We start from the raw sequence: 22044 nt of genomic DNA, 5'->3' as shown, positions 1-22044 counted from the left end.
GACCTTTCATAAAATCACAAAATGACCTTTTGAGACCCCCCCCCCACATACAGTGGGCTCCTTGATAAATATGCAAAAAAAGTTAATAGTTATTGACGTAAGCTTTATTTTCCAACATGCATAAAGTAGTGTGCTTTATTAATGATTCAATGGAATCAACCTAAGTCTTCTATTTTTAAAATTCCATTTCCCCAAAAAACAGGCTTCACAATTATTGGCACCCCTGGTTCAATACTTTGTGCAAACTCCCCTGGCAAAGATGACAGTCATTTCCTATCATGTCTGATAAGGTTAGAGAACACAGTTGGATAGAGTTTGGACCATTCCTCCATCAGAAGCATTGATATCCTTAGGATACTGCTCTCTTCATTTCAGACCACAGGTTTTTCATGGGATTTAAGTCTAGAGACTGAGATGGCCATTGGAGTACATGGTTATTGTTTTTACTTAACCATTTCTGTGTGGAATTTGGTTCTTGTCCTGCTGGACAATCGACCTACGACCAACACTGAGCTTCCTAGCAGAGGCAACCATCTGGCAAGATCTCCTGGTACCTTGGTTGAATTACTTGTGGCATTGATCTTTAAAGATATATTTTTTTAGGCCTTTTTCAGCTTTTTATCGGACAGTATATAGTATAGAGAGACAGGAAGAGTGGGAGAGAGAGAGGGGAAGACATGCGACAAATGTCAGACAGTCGGATTCGAACCGCCGATGTCGCGGCTCACAATGAGCATGCGGTCAGTGCTCTACAGGCTGCACCACCGAGACACCCCATGGCATTGATCTTAAATAGTGAATAAAAAACATTGAAACATGAGAGTAAATGTATTGAAGTAAAAGCAGTTTTCCCATATGTTTGAACATGCAACATAGATCATTATCCATGTTGTTTATTTTATGCAGCCTTTTTTCTCCATTTTTATTAAGGATGCCAATAATTCTTGAGCCCACTGTATACTCACATACCTGTAATCCAGAAGCACTCGCCATGCAATACCATATCCCATATTCCATTCTACAATCCAGTCCTTTTTATAATAACTTTTTCTTCTTGTTTTTTTGCAGTGCATTACAATTATTAGAAGTATTATTAGTGTTACTGTCGCTGTTGTTACTATTATTATTGTTATTTCTAAGTCATCATTATTACCATCATCATCACTACCTTCCCAATAATTTTTTTTCATCATTCTTGTACTCACTATTCATCAATTAGTAGCCCATAATAACAAAGTGAAAAGGTGTTTTTAGAAATGTCTTATTTACATGAAGTCAGGTAAATTTGGCCACATTTTTTTGCTAATCGTCTTTCACACCATGAAAATAACTATGGACACAATGCTCAACTTTCAAATATGTTTTTTATTTATTAAGTCAGGTCTCCTCTATCATTCTTTGTTGGAATTATGTAATAAAAAACAAATGCTTTAGTCCTAGAGCTATTTTGGTATCAGACCGTGAACTGTGAACTGTTTCAAAAAATGTGTCTCTGTGTGTGGGGGTGTGTGGGTGAGGAGAGTAAATTTGTGTGTACCTCTGTGCATGTATGTGCATGTAGCCTGTTTGTGCATGTGGGTGTTAATGTGTATGTATGCATGTGACAGTGTGTGTGTGTGTGTGTGTGTGTATGCATGCTGTGTGTGGGTTTGTGTGTGCACATTTATTTATAAAGGCACTATGTCTACACAATACAACTGATGTATCCAGGCTTGAATCTAATATTCAATAATATTTGAATAGGTTTCAATAAGAGGAACCATCAAAATATCTGCTGAAAGTCAATGTAGAAGGTGGCCCATTTTAATTGAAATTGCTGGCTCATTAAGCTAAAATGGGCCAGTAACAAAAAATGCATTTAATAAAAGTTTATTTTGCAAAGTATCGCTATTTTTCTGAAAGATACCATCAAGACACTGATCATACAATTTTACTTTTAGATGTTCATATATCAACCTTATCATTTAAAGCTAAAACGTAGCATGTCAGGGCAGTCTCCATATCAAATGTTGCCTCCACCCATTTGGGCCATGCCGGCCCGTTTTAACTGATGGCCTAATTTACCCTACGTATTCAGACCCTTTGCACTCCAAAAAGTGGTCAGATGCATCCTGTTTGCAGGAGCACAGTGGCCTCAATAAGTGGCACAGTGGCCACACTTGCTGACGCTGTTTCCTGTTTCCTGTTTGAACTAGAGGTGTGTTTTCTCCAAGCAGCTGCTGAATTTCGCTTCTCTTTTTCACACCATCCTCTGAAAATAATTGTTGGATTACCCTACCATCAATAAGGCGCTTCAGGTTCCCACCGCGTCCTAAATCATCCACATTACATTATATTACATTACATTATTGGCTCTTATCCAGAGCGACGTACAACAAAGTGCATACCCATAACCAGGGATAAGTTCGCTGAAAGACCCTAGAGGGAAGTACAATTTCAACTGCTACCTGTACAACAAGAATAAGGACGAGGGCCAATTTATTTATGTATTTTTTTTTTTTTTTTTTTTTTTAACAAAGAAACAAACAAACAGAGCAAAAGTGACCAAAGTTAATTGTCCAAACACTGCTTACCTAGCCAACTAAAAATCCCGATACACAAAGCAAGTCACAGAGACAACAATTAAGGTTCACAGGGAAGTAGGGAGGGATGGGGAGAGGTGCTGCTTGAAGAGGTGTGTCTTCAGCTTGCGCTTGAAGGTGGGGAGAGATTCTACAGTTCTGACCTCAACGGGGAGTTCGTTCCACCACCGTGGAGCCAGAACAGACAGTAGTCGTGAGCGTGAGGTGGAGGTTTGGAGAGGGGGAGGTGCCAAGCGGCCTATGGAGGCTGAACGAAGAGGTCTGGCAGGGGTGTAGGGTCTGATGATTTTTTGTAGATAAGCTGGGGAAGACCCTTTAACTGCTTGGAAGGCTAGCACCAATGTTTTGAATTTGATGCGAGCCATGACAGGCAGCCAGTGGAGGGAAGTAAGCAGGGGGTGACGTGTGAGTTTTTGGGAAGGTTGAAGACCAGACAAGCTGCTGCATTCTGGATGAGTTGGAGGGGTCTGATGGCGGACGCTGGGAGGCCAGCCAAGAGGGAATTGCAGTAGTCCAAGCGGGACAGAACCATCGCTCAAAATGTATTTACAAGATCTAATGGCGGTTTTCGGCTCGCCGGTAAGAACTGCTGCCCAGGTTTCATGCTATTGCATATGTGTCAAACTGAAGGCCCGCGGGCCACATCCGGCCCGGCATACAATTATATTCGGCCCGCGAGATCATTTTATATAGATCTATTACTATTGTTATTAATGGACCAGCGATATGAAGCGCTGATAACACACAAACTACAGATCCCATAATGCAGCGCAACAGCTACCTTGCCCAAAAATAGGTTACACGGGAACATTCCAGCGTCAATCAACTCAAGCGTCTGTTGCTGTATACAACCCTACTGTAAAGTCAAAGCTAGCCCCTAACAATGGCGAAAAGAAAGGTTGATTCTGAAAACAGAGCCTTTCAAAACCGATGGGAGGCTGAGTATATGTTTATTGAAACCCGTGTGCCTTATTTGTGGAGGAAATGTGGCTGTCATTAAGGAATTTAATCTAAGATGGCACTTCGAGACAAAACATCAGGATAAGCTGAAAAACCTGAGTGCAGAGCAGAAGCTACAGAAAGTAGAAGAGTTAAAGAAGAATCTGACATCTCAGCAGACGTTTTTCACCAGAGCGAAATCACAAAGTGAAGCTGCTGTGAAAGCAAGCTTTATTGTGGCAGAAGAGATAGCCAAATCAGCCCGGTCATTTACCGAGGGAGAGTTTCTGAAGAGCTGCATGATGAAGGTGTGTGATGTCTTGTGTCCAGACAACAGGCAGATATTGGCAAATGTAAGCCTGAGTAGAAATACGGTTGCTGATCGGGTTTGTGAGATGGCAACTGATTTAAGAACACAGTTGATGGAAAGAAGCAAAGACTTTATTGCATACTGTCTTGCTGTGGATGAAAGTACTGACATGACGGACACTGCACAGCTAGCCATCTTCATCCGTGGAGTGGACTCCAGTTTGTGCGTTACAGAGGAAATATTGGACATTAAATCGATGCACGGGACAACCACAGGAAAATACATTTTTGAAAACGTATGTCAAAGTGTAGCCGACATGAAACTGCCCTGGGACAAACTGATTGGACTTACAACGGATGGAGCACCGGCGATGTGCGGTGAAAAAAGTGGGCTCGTGGGGAGGATGCGGGTAAAGATGCAGGAGGAGAACTGTACTGGTGAGTTGAAAGCATATCACTGCATCATACATCAGGAAACGCTGTGTGGTAAAGTGTTAAAAATGGAACATTTAATGAGCACTGTAACGCAAACCGTAAACTTTATCTTTGATCAACATATACATCAGGCCACACATTCCACATTAACCATACTCTCGATCTGGTCTTAACTTATGATAGGTGTGCAGGCCTCCTTGTTATTCCTAGAATAGCTAAAAGCACCATAGGTAGCAGACCTTTTCTTATCGTGCTCATCTCCTGTTGAACAAATTGCCTGCTCATGTTCGGGGTGTAGACACTATCAACTTATTTAAAGCTAGGCTAAAAACATATCTTTCTAGTCTGTCCTATAGTTGAGGGGCTGGAGTGGCTGGCTGGCCACTACCATCCGCGGAGTCTTTCTCTCGACTGTCTCCCGACGATGCTGCTACAACCCTCATGTCCTCTCTCTCATCTTCCTTTGACTCTCTGTGTCCCCTCACCACCAAATTAGCTCTCTGTGTTCCCTCCCCCCCCCCAGTCCTTGGCTTTCTGATGCTCTACGAGCTGTCTGAACCAAACTGCGGGCAGCGGAGAGAAAATGGAAAAGGTCCTGTCTCCCCAGTGATATAGCTTCCTTCCATGCGCTCCTATCATCTTTCTATTCCTGTTTCTCTAGCTAAATCTTCCTTCTTTCACTCTAAAATTAACACAGCTGCCTCTAATCCTCGCGAACTGTTTTCAACCTTCTCCTCTCTTCTCACTTTGAAACTCCTCACATCCCACCGCCCAACCACCTGTCCTCTTGACCCCATCCCCTCTCCCCTTCTACAATCCATCTCTAATGACATTCTCCCTTTTCTCTCCTCTCTAATCAACACCTCGCTCTCTTTCCGGCACCCAGAGGCCCTGAAGAGGGCCAGAGTCACACCCTTCTCAAAAAACCTACTCTTGACCCCTCTGCTCTGAACAACTGGCCTGTCTCTCTTCTTCCCTTTCTCTGGGGAGAACTCTGGAACGGGCAGTCTGCTCCCAACTGTCCACTTATCTTCTCCAGAACAATCTCCACAATCCCAACGAGTCCGGCTTCAAGAGTGGCCACTCCACTGAGACTGCCCTGCTCGCGGTCACTGAGGCACTCCACTCTGCTAAAGCCAAATCCCTCTCCTCTGTCCTCAGCTTCCTCAACCTGTCGGCCACCTTCGATACAGTCAACCATGAGATTCTGCTCTCATCGCTAACTGGGATGGGTGTCACAGGATCTGTACTGGCATGGTTTTCCTCCTACCTCTCAGGTCATTCCTACCAGGTGACTTGGAGAGGCTCAGTCTCTGACCCCCACCCCCTACAAACTGGAGTCCCGTAGGGCTCAGTTCTGGGTCCTCTCCTCTTCTCTCTATATACCATGTCTCTTGGTTCTGTTATCTCTTCCCATGGCTTTTCTTACCATTCTTACGCCAATGACACTCAACTCTTTCTCCCCCCCCCCCCCCCCCCCCCAATACACAGGTCACCACACAGATCTCTGCCTGCTTGGCTGATATCTCTGCATGGATGACTTCCTACCACCTGAAGCTTAACCTTGCCAAGACTGAGCTTCTCTACATCCCTGCTAAGTCCTCTCTGACAATTGACCTCTCACTGATTGTTGAGGACTTTGCAGTATCCTTCTCCCATGCGGCTAAGAATCTTGGGGTGACTCTTGATAACCGCCTCATCCTCACTCCACATCTTTGTAGTATCCTCTACTGCCAGAACCTGCAGGTTCTTCCTTTACAATATACGCTATATCCGTCATCTCCTGATGGAGAAAGCCACCCAGCTCCTAGTCCAGGCGCTCGTCATTCCTTCCTAGCCGGTCTCTCAGCTTGTGCCACCAAGCCCCTCCAGCTGGTCCAGAATTCTGCAGTCTGCCTGATCACCAGTCAGCCCAGGTCGGCTCATGTCACTCCACTCCTCATTGGCCTCCACTGGCTTCCTATTGCCGCACGCAGGGCAATAGGAAGGGGTGGCCTGTAGCGTATTGGTTAAGGTAAATGACTGGGACACCCAAGGTCGATCCGCACAGCCATTGGGCCCTTGAGCAAGGCCCTTAACCCTTCATTGCTCCAGGGAAGGATTGTCTCCTGCTTAGTCTAATCAACTGTACGTCACTCTGGATAAGAGTGTCTGCCAAATGCCAATAATGTAATATAACGTAATGTAATGCACGCATCCGCTTCAAGGCCCTTGTGTTTCAGGCTGCTAAGGGGACTGCCCCACCTTACATACAATCCTTAATCACTCCCTACTCCCCAGCTAGACCACTCCGGTCTGCCAGCTCTGGTCGCCTTATGGTTCCCTCACTATGAGCACCTGACGGTCAAGCTGCACGTTCACGCCTGTTTTCTGTTCTGGTTCCTCAGTGGTGGAATGACTTGCCTACCACTGTCAGGACAGCAGAATCCCTCCCCCTATTTTGACGCAGACTAAAAACACGCCTTTTCAAACTGTACCTTAGTCCTCCCTCCTGATTTCCCCCCCTTTCCGATATCCGTCTAGTCTGAACAGCACCTCATGTGTATTTTACTCGTTATGGTGTCGTGTCTGGATGTGATGCTTTAACTTGTGGAAGAACCTATGCACTTGTAAATCGCTTTGGATTAAAAGCGTCTGCCAAATGACTAAAATGTAAATGTGAAATGCAGACTTTGGTTGGCTCCTTGCTTCCCATCTCAGACAGCCTTGATTAAGTTCTTATGTAAAAAGTAGTCAATTGCTTACAGTAATATGTTACTTTTTAAAATTAAATACAAAAATGTCTCTGTAAAATTAAATCTTTTGAAAAATGAATATTTGGAAATCTCAAATGTTTCTACTAAAAATAAACATATATATATAATAAAGTCTAGGGTGCCTAAGACTTCTGCACAGTACTGTATATATATTACCTCCTGCCGCTCTTTTTATCTAAATTTAGCACAGCTCGCAGGCATATACAAAATTGACCTGAACCTAGATTACCCTGCATCCACCAGACCACTATCAGTAACACCTGGCACAGCAAGGAGCTGCCCCTGCACCCACCAACCCACCGAGGAGTAGATTCCAGCTCTGCGAGACCCCCACTTTCCAGCAGTGGGGCTGCGGATAGCTGAGTCAGGCAACAGTCTCAGCAAGCCCAGATTCCACAGGAAAGGTAATTTCTACCACGGGAGAACTGCACAAAATGCCCAAACCCTAGAATGTGTCAGGAAGACCAGGGTCTGGCGGTCCTGGTGTATCGTCCCAGGAAGCTGTCAGAGTTGCAGGCCGTGTGTGAGAACCTGCCAGATCCGACTCACGGTTTGCAGCTTCAGCAAAAGGATACTGGACATTGGGAAACGGCTCCCCAGGGTAATGTCACGTTCCAAAGCCCTGGTGTCTGCCCCGGATGTAATGGCTGGATGCTACAGGGCGCTAGTGTTTTCCCGAAACCTGGCAGCCAAACTGGATTACAAGGACAATGAAGGTGTGCAGGGGAGGACGAGACGCATGCACGGGGTGGTGAGTACACAGGTTTTCTATATCGAATGACCCCAAATTCATTACTAATCAGGTCGTTAAAAGTAAATGGGCGAACATTAGACTTTATTGTAAATATGGGGGCTGGTCATTCTGTAATAACAGCAAAATTGTGGGGATCAAAGCCTCCACCTTGTGGAAAAACTGTGGTCAGTCAAGATGCCAGAGGAGGTAATACGACAGAAAAGTTTACAATTCCTTTACTGGTTCAGGATAACAATGCGGGTTCTACTATCATTTTAAAAACATGCATTTATATTCTCTCCTGTATGACTGGTAAACCTGCTTGGTAGAGATTTGATGTGCAGATTAGGATTGGTTGTAGAATGTGTTTAACAACTGACAGAATTAACAGAGCAGAAAACTTTGACAGTCCTGTAGCACAGGGCGGCCTGTGGCTAAGGTACATGACTGGGACCCGCAAGGTTGGTGGTTCGATCCCCGGTGTAGCCACAGTAAGATCCATATAGCCGTTGGGCCCTTGAGAAAGGCCCTTAACTCTGCATTGCTCCAGGGGAGGACTGTCTCCTGCTTGGTCTAATCAACTGTACATAGCTGGATAAGAATGTCTGCCAAATGCCATTAATGTAATGTAATGCAGAAATATCACTACTACTAACAGTGGTTCATCAGGTAACTGATGTTGTAACTGAGTGCAGCTGGATGAAAAGCTTACTTTCAAAATATACATTGACTATCTTGTGAAAAAACTAAATAGGGTTTTTACTTTAGAAAGAAGACATGATTTAACTTTACCGCTCAGAAAAAAACTATTGTAGCTGAATTTCTTGTGTGACTATGGTGATGTATGCTATAGACAGTTTACCATGGAGCCTTAGGCTTTATCTCAAATGCTATATCCCTTACACATCGCTGTTATTTGTATGAAAAGGCAGGTCCGACTTCTTTATCCCACTGAAGATGGCTTCAATGGCATATCTTAATTTATAAAGCCATGAAAGGGCAGCTCCCCGGCTATTTAAATTGCCTTTTTTGTTCCTACAACCTCTACTCGCAGAACCTGCCACTTTTTACTGTCCCTCATCCATCCACAGAATTTGGGAAGATGGCTTTTTAGTTTTTACACTCCATGGTCCAACTCCAGAAAGATCAGATTTTATTTGAGATTGCATAAAGTTGTAATTTGTGCTGTGTTTTTAGATTGTATTAAATCGCTGCTTGCTCCCTTGTAAATTATAACCATCTCAACAGGACTCTCCTGGTTAAATAATAATAAAGGAGAAATAAAAAAATTAAAACTGCCCAAATCCAGGTGTGCAATGTTTGTAGAGATTTCCAGTGTGAGGGCACGGTTAGGCACCCAAGAAGATTCAAAGCTGTAATTGCTGCCAAAGGGGCTTCCACAGAGCACCAGAATTGAGGGTCTGAATAAATGAGATTTCACAAACACAAAGCGTGCAAAAAGTGAAGGGGTCTGAATACCTTCTGAAGCCACTGTGAATTATTTTGCAAAACACATGTTAATGTGATAGACATAGTAAAGAACCTATTTTTATTCATTTTTCATTTTTTATTTATCCATCATATGATGTAAACATCAGAAAAAAAATGGTAATTTTACAATCCATAAAATATTGAAATGAAGCTAACAATGTCACCAGTATAACACAAAAAATATAAAGTGCAACTGAATTGGTAACTGTTTTAAATATTTTAACTCCAGAAAGTAAGTTCAACTCCATCTCTCAGTAAACTTGCTCCAAAATAAGTAAATCTTTTTTTGGTCCGTACAGACTTTCAAATCCACATGATTTTCACAATGTTCCTTCAAAAGTAAATTCCAATCTTGCATGCATGTGCACAGAATACACACGCACATTTCGAAAGTATTTAAAAGCACGACAAACTTGCAAAACATAGTATAATTTAAATAAATACCAACATGTATTTTAGCATAACAGTTTACATTACCTTCAAAAGTTTCAAACAATGGTCGTTTTGTTGAAAGGTTCTTGGAGTTTTTCAATCATGAATATGCGTGATTTGTAGGACATGAAATACATTTAGACGTAATACAGCCCAATCAGTTGAATGCATTCCACACTGAAGCAAGATTGAGCTAAAGTCTGACATAAAACCGTTAATAATAAAGCAATAAATAACAGGACATACACCAGCAGGAAATATGCTAAATCGCATTTTTCTTTTTAACTTGCATGACAATCACTTTCATACACATCATTTGCTCCTTCCTCTAATATTAAGTTATTAAAGTCGCCCCTGCACATTTAGCTAAATGCATTTTCACGTAACTTATACAGGGAGAATTCCACGGGTTACACAGACCTATTGCAATTTCGACATGTAAAACCTTGTCTTAAGTTTCATTTCGCATTGCCATCTCCCATTCCATGACTGCATATGCATAGCCAGAACCCTACCAGACACTGCACAAGCCTCCATCCAAGGAAATAACGAAAAAGCTTTTCAAACATGCGAAGCAGAGACAGTTGCTTCTACATTGCAGACACCAGTGTTTTGACATTGAATTAGCTAGCGGACCTGTCCCGAGGGTGGTGGGGGTGGGGGGGGTATCATGCACTTTCGCACAGAGGTGCGTTTAGTTCGGGATATCACCGCTGTTACTGCGGTTCCCGTATTTGTGGTGGATGATTAGGAGGACCACACCCAGGAAGAAGCAGACGGAGCCCACGGTGATGTAGGCGATGCCCAGGAAGGGGTTCTTCCCTCCCATCCAGGAGATGGTGCTCAGGATCATGCGCTTACGGCCCTCAAAGCTGCGCACGGGGTAGTCTTTGGGTCGCATCGTCAAGGAAAGTCTCATCACAGTTCATCACCAACAGTACACAACGAAGAAAAAGCACAAAAGTTCTCACATTTTCACCATTTTCATTTGTAAACCAATTTGAACTGACTGTTTGTGTAATGGCCTCATTGCTGCAACCCTTTGTCAATTTGGGAGAGCATGAACTCTCATCCAAGTGTGCATGTACAGTCAACACTAGGGATGTGACAAATCATATGTTTTTGTCACCGGTTACCATCCCATTGTTTAAAGGATAAAGGATAAATAGCCAAATGATAATGGATTGCTTTGTTTATTTTTATGTACAATAGGTACAGCATAGTGGAAAGCTACGTTCAGTTTGCCGGTAGTTTGAATTCGCGTGTCAACAAATAAACAATTCTGTGAACCTTAAGAAACGGCATGACGTTACAATAAGCCAAAAGTCAACCAACAGCTACATAAATTCTTTGATAACTTTAATACTGTAGCATTCAATTCCCTGTGGTGCTTGCATTTTAAACCCCCTGAAATGGCCTGTTTGCTTGCTCGAAATACTGAACCTTGTCGATTGCTAGTTCAGAATAGTTTCGAACTGCAATAATACACCTGGTGGTGAATGTGCATTTATTTTAAACTGAGTTTACCATTTCGCCTTCAGAAGAAAAAAGAAAAAGAAAAAAAATTACATCGGTTAGCAATTTTTTGTAACCGTTTACAAATCCGTTTCGGTTAACTGGTTAAACGTTTAACCGTTCACACCCCTAGTCAACACATATTTTCCCACCAAGGTCTAGTGGTCACGGTGTTAAAGATTATACTTCATGCACATGACACAAACAACCCCGCAGACTGAAACTGTCCCTCCCAAGGCCACACTACAGCTACAGCTCCTCATAAGTCTAGTGCGTAAGGTACATGACTGGGACCCAGAAGGTTGGTGGTTCAAGCCCCGGTGTAGCCACAATAAGATCAGCACAGCTGTTGGGCCCTTGAGCAAGGCCCTTAACCCTGCATTGCTCTGGGGGGAGGGGTTGTCCCCTGCCTAATCAAGTAAACTGTCAGTTGCTTTGGATAAAAGTCAGGTAAATAAAAGTCAGGTAAATAACTAATTATTTTTCTTAAGTCTCAGCTAGGCAAAAGGATACTGTAGGTGATGTCCAGAGTGTAGTTTCCCCTGGGCAGGGTCGGGGTCATGCTGTTCTTCCTTTGGATGATGCGGTACAGTTTGCGGAAGGTAGGCAGGGCTGCCGTGCGCATCCACACAATGAAGTCCTCATTGATGAAGCCGTTGTTTTCTGGGTCAGTGTCGAGCTCATACACAGGCTTGCCCCAGTTCACCGGCTTGGATGTGTCTGAGGGGGAACGGGGGAACGGGGAAAATTGTTATCAAGCAGGGTTGATATCTGCACAATATGTGCTGTCTGGGAGTGCTACTGCCACAGCATTTACTTTAAAGTCACATAAATACATGCACTTTATCCAAGTGCTTGGTAAAAAACAAATCAGAATAAAAAAAAATACATAAATACATAAAAATAATTGCTATAACTAACCGTGCCCTCACACTGGTGTCAAGCTCCCGTTATTGCAGTGCAGTTGAAAAATGTGTTCTTTCCATCTGCTCATCTTTGATAATTTTCTGACAGCTGCACACCAGTGTGACTACCATTCTTGATTCAATTTACAATGACATCACCTTGGAAAACTACAGTGAGGTTGAGGTTATTTCCACCAGGATTCCTGAATTTCACATGCTTGTCCGTCCACCAAGCAATTCCCTTCTTCACCAGTTCGATTTTGGTTCTGGTGCCATTAGGATCAATGTAATACAGTTCCAAGGTGTCTTAAGAAAAAAGGGGAATAGGAATGATGCAATATTATCGCCTGAAATTATGTCCTAGGGATATCACATGCCATCTGATCACCACAACATCACGTATAGTTGGATCATCGTGGTAATTATTTTATTTTATTTTATTTTTCACTTGCTTAATAGCCACAGGAGTCTCACCATTGAAAAGGCTGTTGGCAATGGCACCACACGGTGCTATGGCCTTTCTGTCACTGGTGCGATATGGTTCACATTCCTTGCTGGGATTCTGTGTGAGCAAAAAAAATTATATTTATACAGATGAAAGAAAATGTTGCTCACCAGCAACAGGAATCATGCAGGCTAAATGCTTTAACTAAACACAGAAAAGACCTCTTAAAGATTAACAAAATGACAATGCCAGATGAAAAGGCAAACAAAAGGGTTACCTATTTGTTTAATGACATCAGTAGTCATGTCCTAGGTCACAACCTCAACTCTTATTGAATCATTCACTGAGAACTATTTTTGTTTTTTTCTTGGAAGAGAAAAGTAAGAGACTGACAAAAGAGGTTCACACTGAAAGGAATTCCTTTGTCATGCATTCACATACTGTCAGTGATGTCTTGTCACCATTCAACTGGCTGTCGTCCCTAGACTTCACGTAACGTCGATGGTTCTGGTAGAAGTTGGACAGTCCATAGTACATGAAAACGTTGCTCTGAAGGGAAACAAAATTACATACTGTAATGCAAAAAAAAAAAAAACTTTCACAAAACTGATGCCCAGAGTCACTTGAACATTTTAATAACAATGAGCAACTTTTACAATAAAAAAAGGACAGTTTCATGATGCAACCATGTATTCAATCCCTGATGAAGCATACAAATAAAAATAATTATCTAAAAAGTTCCAATAAAAATGAATAAAACTGTACTGCCAAAACATGTGCAACACTGCAGATGCTGAATCAAAGGCAGTCATTCCGGCTGAAATGACTAAATAACAAACCTGTAATACCTAAAAAGTATTTTAAAATGGAATAGAATCTATTGCCAAAGAAACCCAGATGGTTTCAAACATTGACAATCAGTCTGGCAAATTGGCAAATTGACAAAACTGACTAAAGGTCCAATGAATATAAAAATGTGAATTAAAACCAAGTAAGCATTTTGACCCAGTTGTGAACTGAAACTCAACATAATTGTATCTGTACTTTGGGAGGCAGTACTTGTCTTGCAGGGCAATGCACAACCCCTGGAGTAAACAGCAAATGGGAACTATAAGAGTCTATTGTTAAACCTGCTTTATTGATTGTTCTGGGCAATGAGATGTATGCCAAAAAGAAAATATGTTTTAGCCTCTAGCAGTGTGGTCCTGAGGAACCCAAGTTAATCAATACTGAATGCCCGTTCTAAAAATAGACTTGGCTAATAGTAGTCAGTCAGGCAATTAAATAATAAATAGGCATATGGCATAAAAACTAATTCACACAGGAATGTGCTTTTTATTTTTTTTGTTTTCAGCAACAAGCAGCCAGTAAAGTTCCAGGACAATGAGTAATTTGCTTTCAAGGAGGGTTGTATAAAAAGTAATAATCGATACGGAGACCAAGACTGTACCATTACAGTACCTCAGAATAACATACAGCATCAGAAACAAGTGCCAACACTGATAATTACTGGAAGCTGTAGCAAAATCAATACGAACTACCTGAATTTACCATACACAAAGAAAAAGCGATGTTTACCAGTTCAGTGCAAAATAGCCTAGTGCCAAGACATGCCCTTGAAAGTAATGTAGTGCATTTAAATGGTCAGCTTTACACTTAATATTTTTACTACAAATATTGGCATAACCTTTAATTACACAGCATCATGATGGACATAATTATTTTCACTGGTACTGGGAAAAATATTTCATTACCTCAAAAACATTGCTATTTATAAAATGGCTTACCTCAAATGGTTGGTCAAGGGAGAAGGACACAGAACATTTGCATGGCACCGTGCTATTCCAGCTGAAATTATTTGAGCAGTTAAAACAGGGGCTTGACAGGTCTGTCCCTGTATAATCAATCTGCAATGACAGGAAACATGCTATCAACACAGGAACGTCTGGACAGGCAAGGGTGGAGACAGAGGGGTGCAGGTTGTCATTGGCCATCCTAGCCTCCTACTTGCACTATCAATCCGAAAATTAGAAAATAAAATTTTAACATCCAGTCAGCCTTGACATAATGTAATCTAATCTGAATAGTTACTCTGGATAGGACCTTGTGCCAATTAGCACTCACTCCACTAACAAGAAGGAAATTGTTTATCCATGCAACAACCACTTAGAAACAAGCCATTGTCTGCGCAAAACAATGCTGCAATCGATGCATTAGGCCTGTTTATTACATCTGAAATAGAAACCAAACTGATATTTCAAAACGCCCACTGACCCTGGGTTGCAGGGTGGACAGGGCATAAACATTCAGTCTTTCAAAAACACAAGTTGGCCTGGTTAGCTGGTTTAGAAATGAGCCAGCAAACAGTAGTTAACCTTTTTAAATGTTAGTTATCTTCATTTTTGTGTTAGCGACAATGCTTCTTGTCAGCTTTATTTGCAGAGTGAATGTGGTGGGGAAGCTGTTGCTAACGAGAGACTACTAACCGGGGACGTTGATACGTAAAAGCCAAAAGTGTTCCTTGTAAAACTGTTCACGCACGTACTCGCATTGTTTTATATATACGGTATCCGTTTTTAATGAATGGTAAGATTAACCAAAGATTTAATAGAGTTGTGGTTGCATAACAGAGTACAAAACTGTACAGAGCATAACCAAGAGAGGACCAAACTAGTTGTGCTTCAAGTGCTATACGGAACATCGTGAATAGGCGTGAGCAAGCGAAACCATGGAATCTGTAATTATGTCTTGTTTTCTCTATAACTATTGGGCCAAATCACATGAATCCAAGTGTTTCAGAGCCTCGGATGCCCAGACATATAGCCTAACATTCCAATATCTTCGTTAGGGCAGTGAATCAGCAAACTCCGAAATTTAGGCTACGACTGATTCACAACTAATTTAGAAACATATTACCAGATCTAGCCAACACATATAGCTACTGGGAACTGAAACGAAGTTACCTCGAACTCCTTGATATTGTTTGATGTTACAAAAAGGCCAATGCCGATCGGAATGAAGATGAGACCAATGACGAAAAAAGCTGGCAGCACGGTTCCAGCGGTAAGGATGGGCTGCCAAGCGGGCAATCTTTGCTGTTTGAAGGCTGTGTTGTCGGGTTTCTTGCTTTTGACAACCGCTCCACCGCCTGGTCCTGAAGCCCCAGAATGGTGCCCGTCCTCCTCCTTTGCGTTATAGCTGGACGCCATCATGGCTGCAGTTCTACAGAGCACAACAACCCCCTAAAACCGCAAGAGCTGGCTTGTTAGTAAGCTAACGTAAATAGCTAACGTCACAGGAAAGAAAAACTAGAATCCTTCTCTTCTTACTTAAAACGCGATCTAATGTTCTTGTAGAAATGTAATTCTACATAGGCTACTGCTATGGAAGCAGATTAGCCTTCATCAGTTCCTACTCCGAACGAGTTATTTATGAGGAGGAAATACAGGAAGGTGGTAGCAGTCTCATTACGTCACGACGGATTAGGTGCAGTTGTGGCGCAATATATTGCTTCAAATTGAATTTTACTGTGGGTACAGATATGTAACAACCACACCGATGACTATGCACAAAAAACGTCTATCCTAAATGTCACAACGTAATCGATTATTGTTATTATTACTCATCTTTACGCCACCAGTTTATCTCCACCATGTGACCTGCAGGGATTTAAACCTGTATTCGAATGGTCATCCTCCAGGGGTCGGCATAGGCACTCCAATGAGAAGCCGCTGACTGCAGTGTGCAGTTCAGGGCGTGCTTCACGTCTCCTTCAAGTTCACTTGAGGTTCAAGTCGAAGGTATCAAACTCAACGAAAGCGGAAGTGCATCTTCACCTACACGGATACAACTCAACGAAACTCGAACCTTCATAAATAAAAGTAAATGAAACTGTCACTATGCATAATGTACAAATCAAGCTTCTAAATAGGTCTTTTCTAAAAGTCTTTTCAAAATGGATGTAATGTAATTCATATTTTTGAGCCTGGAACAATGTGTTTAAACAAGTCTCATTTGTTAAATAACATTTCCATCCATCCATTATCTTAACCCACTTATCCTGAACAGGGTTGCAGGGAGGCTGGGGCCTATCCCAGCATACATTGGGCGAAAGGCAGGAATACACCCTGGACAGGTCACCAGTCCATCACAGGGCACACACACCATTCCCTCACACACTCATACCCACTGGCAATTTAGACTCTCCAGTCAGTCTAATTTGCATGTCTTTGGACTGTGGGAGGAAGTCGGAGTACCCGGAGGAAACCCATGCGAACACAGGGATAACATGCAGTGGCAGTGTACCATCCGTGCCACCTAAATAACATTTCAAAGTGCTTAAAGGCCCGGACACACCAAACCGGCGGTCGGCCGTCGGCCGAGTCTTTCCGGTGTGTCCCGCACGCCGACACTTCGTCGGCGTGTTTTGGAGGGCTCCGACGCCGATTCAACATGTTGAATCGGCGTCGGAGCCCCCGGAGCCGTCGATGAGAGAGAGCTCTCTGATTGGCTGTCCAGCTAGCGAATCAGTGCACGAGAAGAGAAACGGAAGCGATGAAAGCAAGCCATTCCAAAGTTACTATCACTACCAGACATAATTTTCGATTAGTATTACTAAATAGCGAGAGAACAAGGAAATTGCTGCAAACTGTTTGTTGTGAGCGAGACAATGGCTGCTTCTAGGTCCAACGCAATGCAAACGCATTCCCCGGTCTTCCGGTTTCCATTTATTTTTTGAAAGACAAATACAGACTACCGCCACCTGCTGGTGTGGAGAGTTATTACCTCTCACGCAGGCGCAGAACGTACGTGCAACTCGGCCGTCGGCGGACCGTCGTTGCGGTGTGTTCGGCACAGCCAACATTAACGACACGTATCGACACGAGGCGATCTTTGTCGGCGCTCCGCGGCCGACCGTCGGTTTGGTGTGTCCGGGCCTTAACTTCACCTCCCAAAAAATGGTGGTACAACCAAGTATTTATAAAAATATATATATTTTCCTATTGTTTATTCCAAGTGAAATCTTTGGCAAGTATCCCATAGAGTGTCTACAGTGCCTAACACATTATTATTTTGTGGTTGTGTTTTGCATGTACAATAATGTAAGATTATTGCATTCTAGTGGCCAGGTATTTAGTATCTTTAGCATCCGGTTTTACATTTAAAGACAGACAAATTATGACATAAAATAATTATACAAATATACAAATGAATGCATTCAATAGCTATTCACGTCATAGTTATCAACCATTTGTTCACTTGTAACCGATTATTTATTGGTTTAAATAAATATTTTACCTAGCCGCACCACCTGACAATGATCAGTTGTACGACCTGACCACATTTGTTTTAATGACAGGAAATATAAATTTTTATACATACATTTATACATACAAATATACATGACTAATTACATTTTTATTTAAAATACAAAAAGTTTTTTAGTCAACAGTCTCTATTGAAGTAAAAGTGGTAAATTGATCAAAAACAGTAAAGAACACACAAGATCACATTCAGTTCATAGCAACTGTAATAAGCTACAGTGCAATAGATTGATTAGATACACGTTAATGGATTGTGATTGAAGAACAACAAAGTCATGTTTTAGTTTGATACACTTAAAAAGAAACATCAGAGATTATTAACATTAAATGCATAGCAACTGGAATTAAGCACTGTATAATAAACTACATACTAAATAAAAATGGATTGTGATTTAACAACAATTAAGTCATGTTTGACAAAAAAATTCATTTGAATGTTTGAATGTTTGTCAACACTGGCAGAGGGCTAATATCCCGTTTCAGGTGTGTGTACTAAAGCAGTCCCAGTCAGCATGGGTTAGCTATGTGTGCAGTGAATTAAGAGGCTCTGGCTCTGAGATCACCTTTAGCACATCAGTTGTGCAGTAAAAAATTATGTCAGCAGGGTGAACTTATTTTTTCTTCCAAATTGTTACATGCAGCTCACCTCAATCTCATCACCAATTACCTGAAGAACCTGTCCCATGAATGACCAACCTTCATATTTCACTAAGTTGAACTTCCCATTCAGATCATTGTCATCTTGGGCACTGGCCGTTTGCAAGTTAACCATTGTGGTATTGTGGCATTGGCAGATATGTGGTCTGCTGCAGAAGCAGGCAATCTCCCTGTGCATGATTTTCTCGGGTTCAGTGGAGATGACCTGGTGCATCGCCAAAGTTCAGGGGGCACACCCTCAGGGGCCGCGTCATCAAATCTTCTGATGTCATCCTCACTCTCCCAGAAGAACTTGATGTCAGATTTTCTCTCAGTTAGGAGGCTATACAAATCTTCTGGGGTCTGGACATCTGCGTCCCTTTGGACAGCAGAGTCAGCAGTGCGCTTGATTGCACCACCAACTCCATCGGGGGTGCCTTTTCCGTGGGACTTCTCAGAGAAGTTCCAGGTCACCTGCTGGAAGCCTGAGAGGAAGGGGATGGTGCTGAGAAATTAGATTTCATTTTTAATATGGTACTGAGTGACGGGACCATCACTGTAAAGTTGTGGGAGAAAGATTGCAATTCTCCATTACATCACATCACATGCCGAAGAGTTGCAGAGATGGTGGCATAGGATTGTGAGCCAGCTGCTGTAGAAGCCACACGTGTGGACTGTGGCCTGCTTCCAACTCCCTCCAAAATGAAACTATTGCACTGCACTATGAGGTTTGCAGGAGAAGTTCTCTGAAAAAAACACATTCTTTCTTTATTTTTTGGTGGCTCGGTGCAACCAATTACAGTGGTGTTTGGCTAGGCTGTCGAGCGTCTGATTGAAAAGGTTCAACAGTTCAGCACATGTTCCAGTTTGAGCTTCTTTCACAAAATTCATGTAGGTTTTATGCCCCTCTGACACAGGCTTTCTTATCCTTTGATGCCAGGTCAGTCTCTTCCACCTGGGGTGTTGCAACTTCTACCTCATTGTAGCAGCATTTTGTACAGACTCGATACATCCTGACTTGTTGTCTGGACTGCACACAATTGAGGACAACAGCTGTGAAATGCTAGCAGTTTTCAGAAGACATTTCTGCTGCAGGTTGTCAGTCAGAGTTTGACATTCTCATAGTGTAAGCATATACAAGTGTTCCTGACACTTTTGGCTGTGTTACAAAGAAAGGACAATATATTGTCTGTAAGAGTGCAGATGGAGTTCAGTCAACGCTTAACACACGCCTCTGTTGTTTGTTTTTGTTTTTTGTGACTGTATCCTTTCTCCCTGCCAGTTTTCATCTCGACAGAGGAAGTCAACAACTCTCTTTTCTCTGGATGGCCAATTTCTTTGCAATCCTTGATCCCTTCAGTTGTAGTTTTCCTTTTGCTTCTCAGACTTTTTTCCCCTTAATCTTTCTATGCGTTTTCATAATTTTTCCAATTCTCTTTTGGCAGCTTCTATTTCTCTTTTCATTTTGAGAAGTTTACTGCGCAACGTTGCTTTCTCTCTTTGCCATTTCATGTCACTGCTTGCTACCCTCTGTGGTGTTGAGGATGCTCTGGGTTGCTGTACATCTACACTGACAATATTATCTGTATCAATGTTGGGAGGGTTATGTTGAAGCACTGGGAGATATATGGGAGTTGTATCCATTGACTGAAAATTCAAGATTTCCTCCATAGCCCTTTTCCTTTCCCTGTGTTTTTTTGGTCTTGCTTCCACTGTTGCCTCACTTTTCCTTTTTTGTTCTAGGCAGCTGTCTGATGGCGGGGAGGGGGGGTTCACAATTATTCCTCTCTCTTCCTCAATAAAGCATGAGAACAAATAAACTTGCATATTCCCATTTAATAATCTGAAAGGTCTGACTACTGTATAAAAGTAATAACTGCAAAATAAACTGTTATTCAGACTATTATAATTTATTTAATGTAGTAACATTCATTGCAGTTGCACCACCTGACTTACTGGTTGTGCCACCTTACATTTGCAACTAATTAAAAATTAAACAGGCTTCTACTTGGATGCCTGTATTAGCTTTTGCCATTGCTATCAAATTCATACATATACACATATCATTTTTAAATGGAAGAAAGAGTTTTATGATGAAATAACATTTTCCTAGTTTTACATTGGTTATACCACCTGACATGGTGTACCAGCCAACCTACGAGTTTAAAGTAGCTATTTTTATCAATATTTGAGAGAGATCTACAAACCTTTTTGCTCAGGTATAACAGTCACTTGGGGGTCCTCTTGATGATGCAATATCCTGTTTACTGTTATTACCTCTTCACTTCATAATAAAAGTCCCATGTTGACAGTTGTGCCACCCTGACATTTGAGAAGTTTTTCCAATTATGTCAATAGCTTTAAAACTATTGCTATTTGTAAAATTTGGTTGATTTTATAAGTTTCTAACATAAAATCATGCCATAGTATTTTATTTTCAATTTATTATCATTAAAATACAATTTCGAATAGATTTCTTAGTCTGTTCATTTGCATGGCCGGTTGCGCCAACAGGGCGGCATGGATGGTGCAGTGGGTAGTACTGCCGCCTCACAGCAAGGAGGTCCTGGGTTTGAATCCCCGTCGGCCGGGGCCTCTCTGTGTGGAGTTTGCATATTCTCTTCAAGTGATTTGCCATATTTTTTCAGTTACAGCATAATGTATTTAATTTAATTTAATAACTTGTTACTTTACTGTTATTCCTCTCTTTCAGAGTGTGGATTGAGTTGTCAAATCGACACACTTTCATTGTTGCTATTGCATGGCAACAATAATCAACAGAGCACAGTTTCTGAAGCACTTGACATACCATCAGCACCCAGAGGTTCCTCAAGAGTGCACAGAGGCCCTTAAGAGCACCCAGGGGCCCTTAAACAGCACCCAGATGCCCCTCAAGAGCACCCAGAGGCTCCTGGTGATGCAGTGGGTAGCACTGTTGCCTCACAACAAGAAGGTTCTGGGTCCAACCAGTAGCATCCACAGCATTCCATATACCTCGGATATGGCTCCATTAATAATCTGGTCCCACCGTACAAGGTAAGCCAATAATTGTTATTATAAATTGTCCACAATGCAAACTGAAGTTAAATAAGAACAACTTAAAAACACATATACGAAGAAAGCTTAAACATTGCTTTGAAACAGTGTCCAAGAAAAGATTTGCAGTTGAAAATGTACATTTTACATTTTCTGGTCCAGTAATACCCATACAGAAAAATACTTGGGGACTCACACAGAAATTGATGTGGTTTATGAATTGATTGAGGTTGACCAATGTCTTGTTAATGCTGACTTTGCTTTAAGGTGTAGGATGCTGCCTTTTGAATATCAACATATACGTTCCTTATTGTACTGCCCACGTGCAGACAATTAATGTTGAATTGTACTTTGTCTTTACTTTCACTTTCACATACACTGTGTTCACAGAATCATTGCTCAGATCTTGTCCCCTGGACCTTGGAGGACTTTTGGTGTGCTTTAAATTATTCTGCTGAACTGTACCATTTGATTGTCATTCCGTTACTGAAAATGTTACCTTGTTC

The 22044-nt window shown here is 41.9% G+C and overlaps 1 protein-coding gene across 1 annotated transcript; it reads right to left on the bottom strand.

The window, feature by feature from the left end:
- Positions 1–9275: 9275 nt before the first annotated feature.
- LOC133107980 (cell cycle control protein 50A-like) lies at positions 9276–16200 on the bottom strand. Its single transcript, XM_061217355.1, has 7 exons — positions 15506–16200; positions 14330–14449; positions 12984–13091; positions 12572–12659; positions 12257–12403; positions 11706–11912; positions 9276–10565 (listed from the first exon to the last, which is right to left on the bottom strand). The coding sequence occupies exons 1-7, from the start codon at positions 15752–15754 to the stop codon at positions 10372–10374; spliced, it is 1113 nt and encodes a 370-aa protein (XP_061073339.1). The 5' UTR covers positions 15755–16200; the 3' UTR covers positions 9276–10371.
- Positions 16201–22044: the final 5844 nt, after the last annotated feature.

The sequence above is a fragment of the Conger conger genome, chromosome 1 (genome assembly GCF_963514075.1).
Source record: "Conger conger chromosome 1, fConCon1.1, whole genome shotgun sequence".
Classification (NCBI taxonomy): Eukaryota; Metazoa; Chordata; class Actinopteri; order Anguilliformes; family Congridae; genus Conger; species Conger conger.
This window is presented reverse-complemented; position numbering and strand designations above follow the sequence as displayed.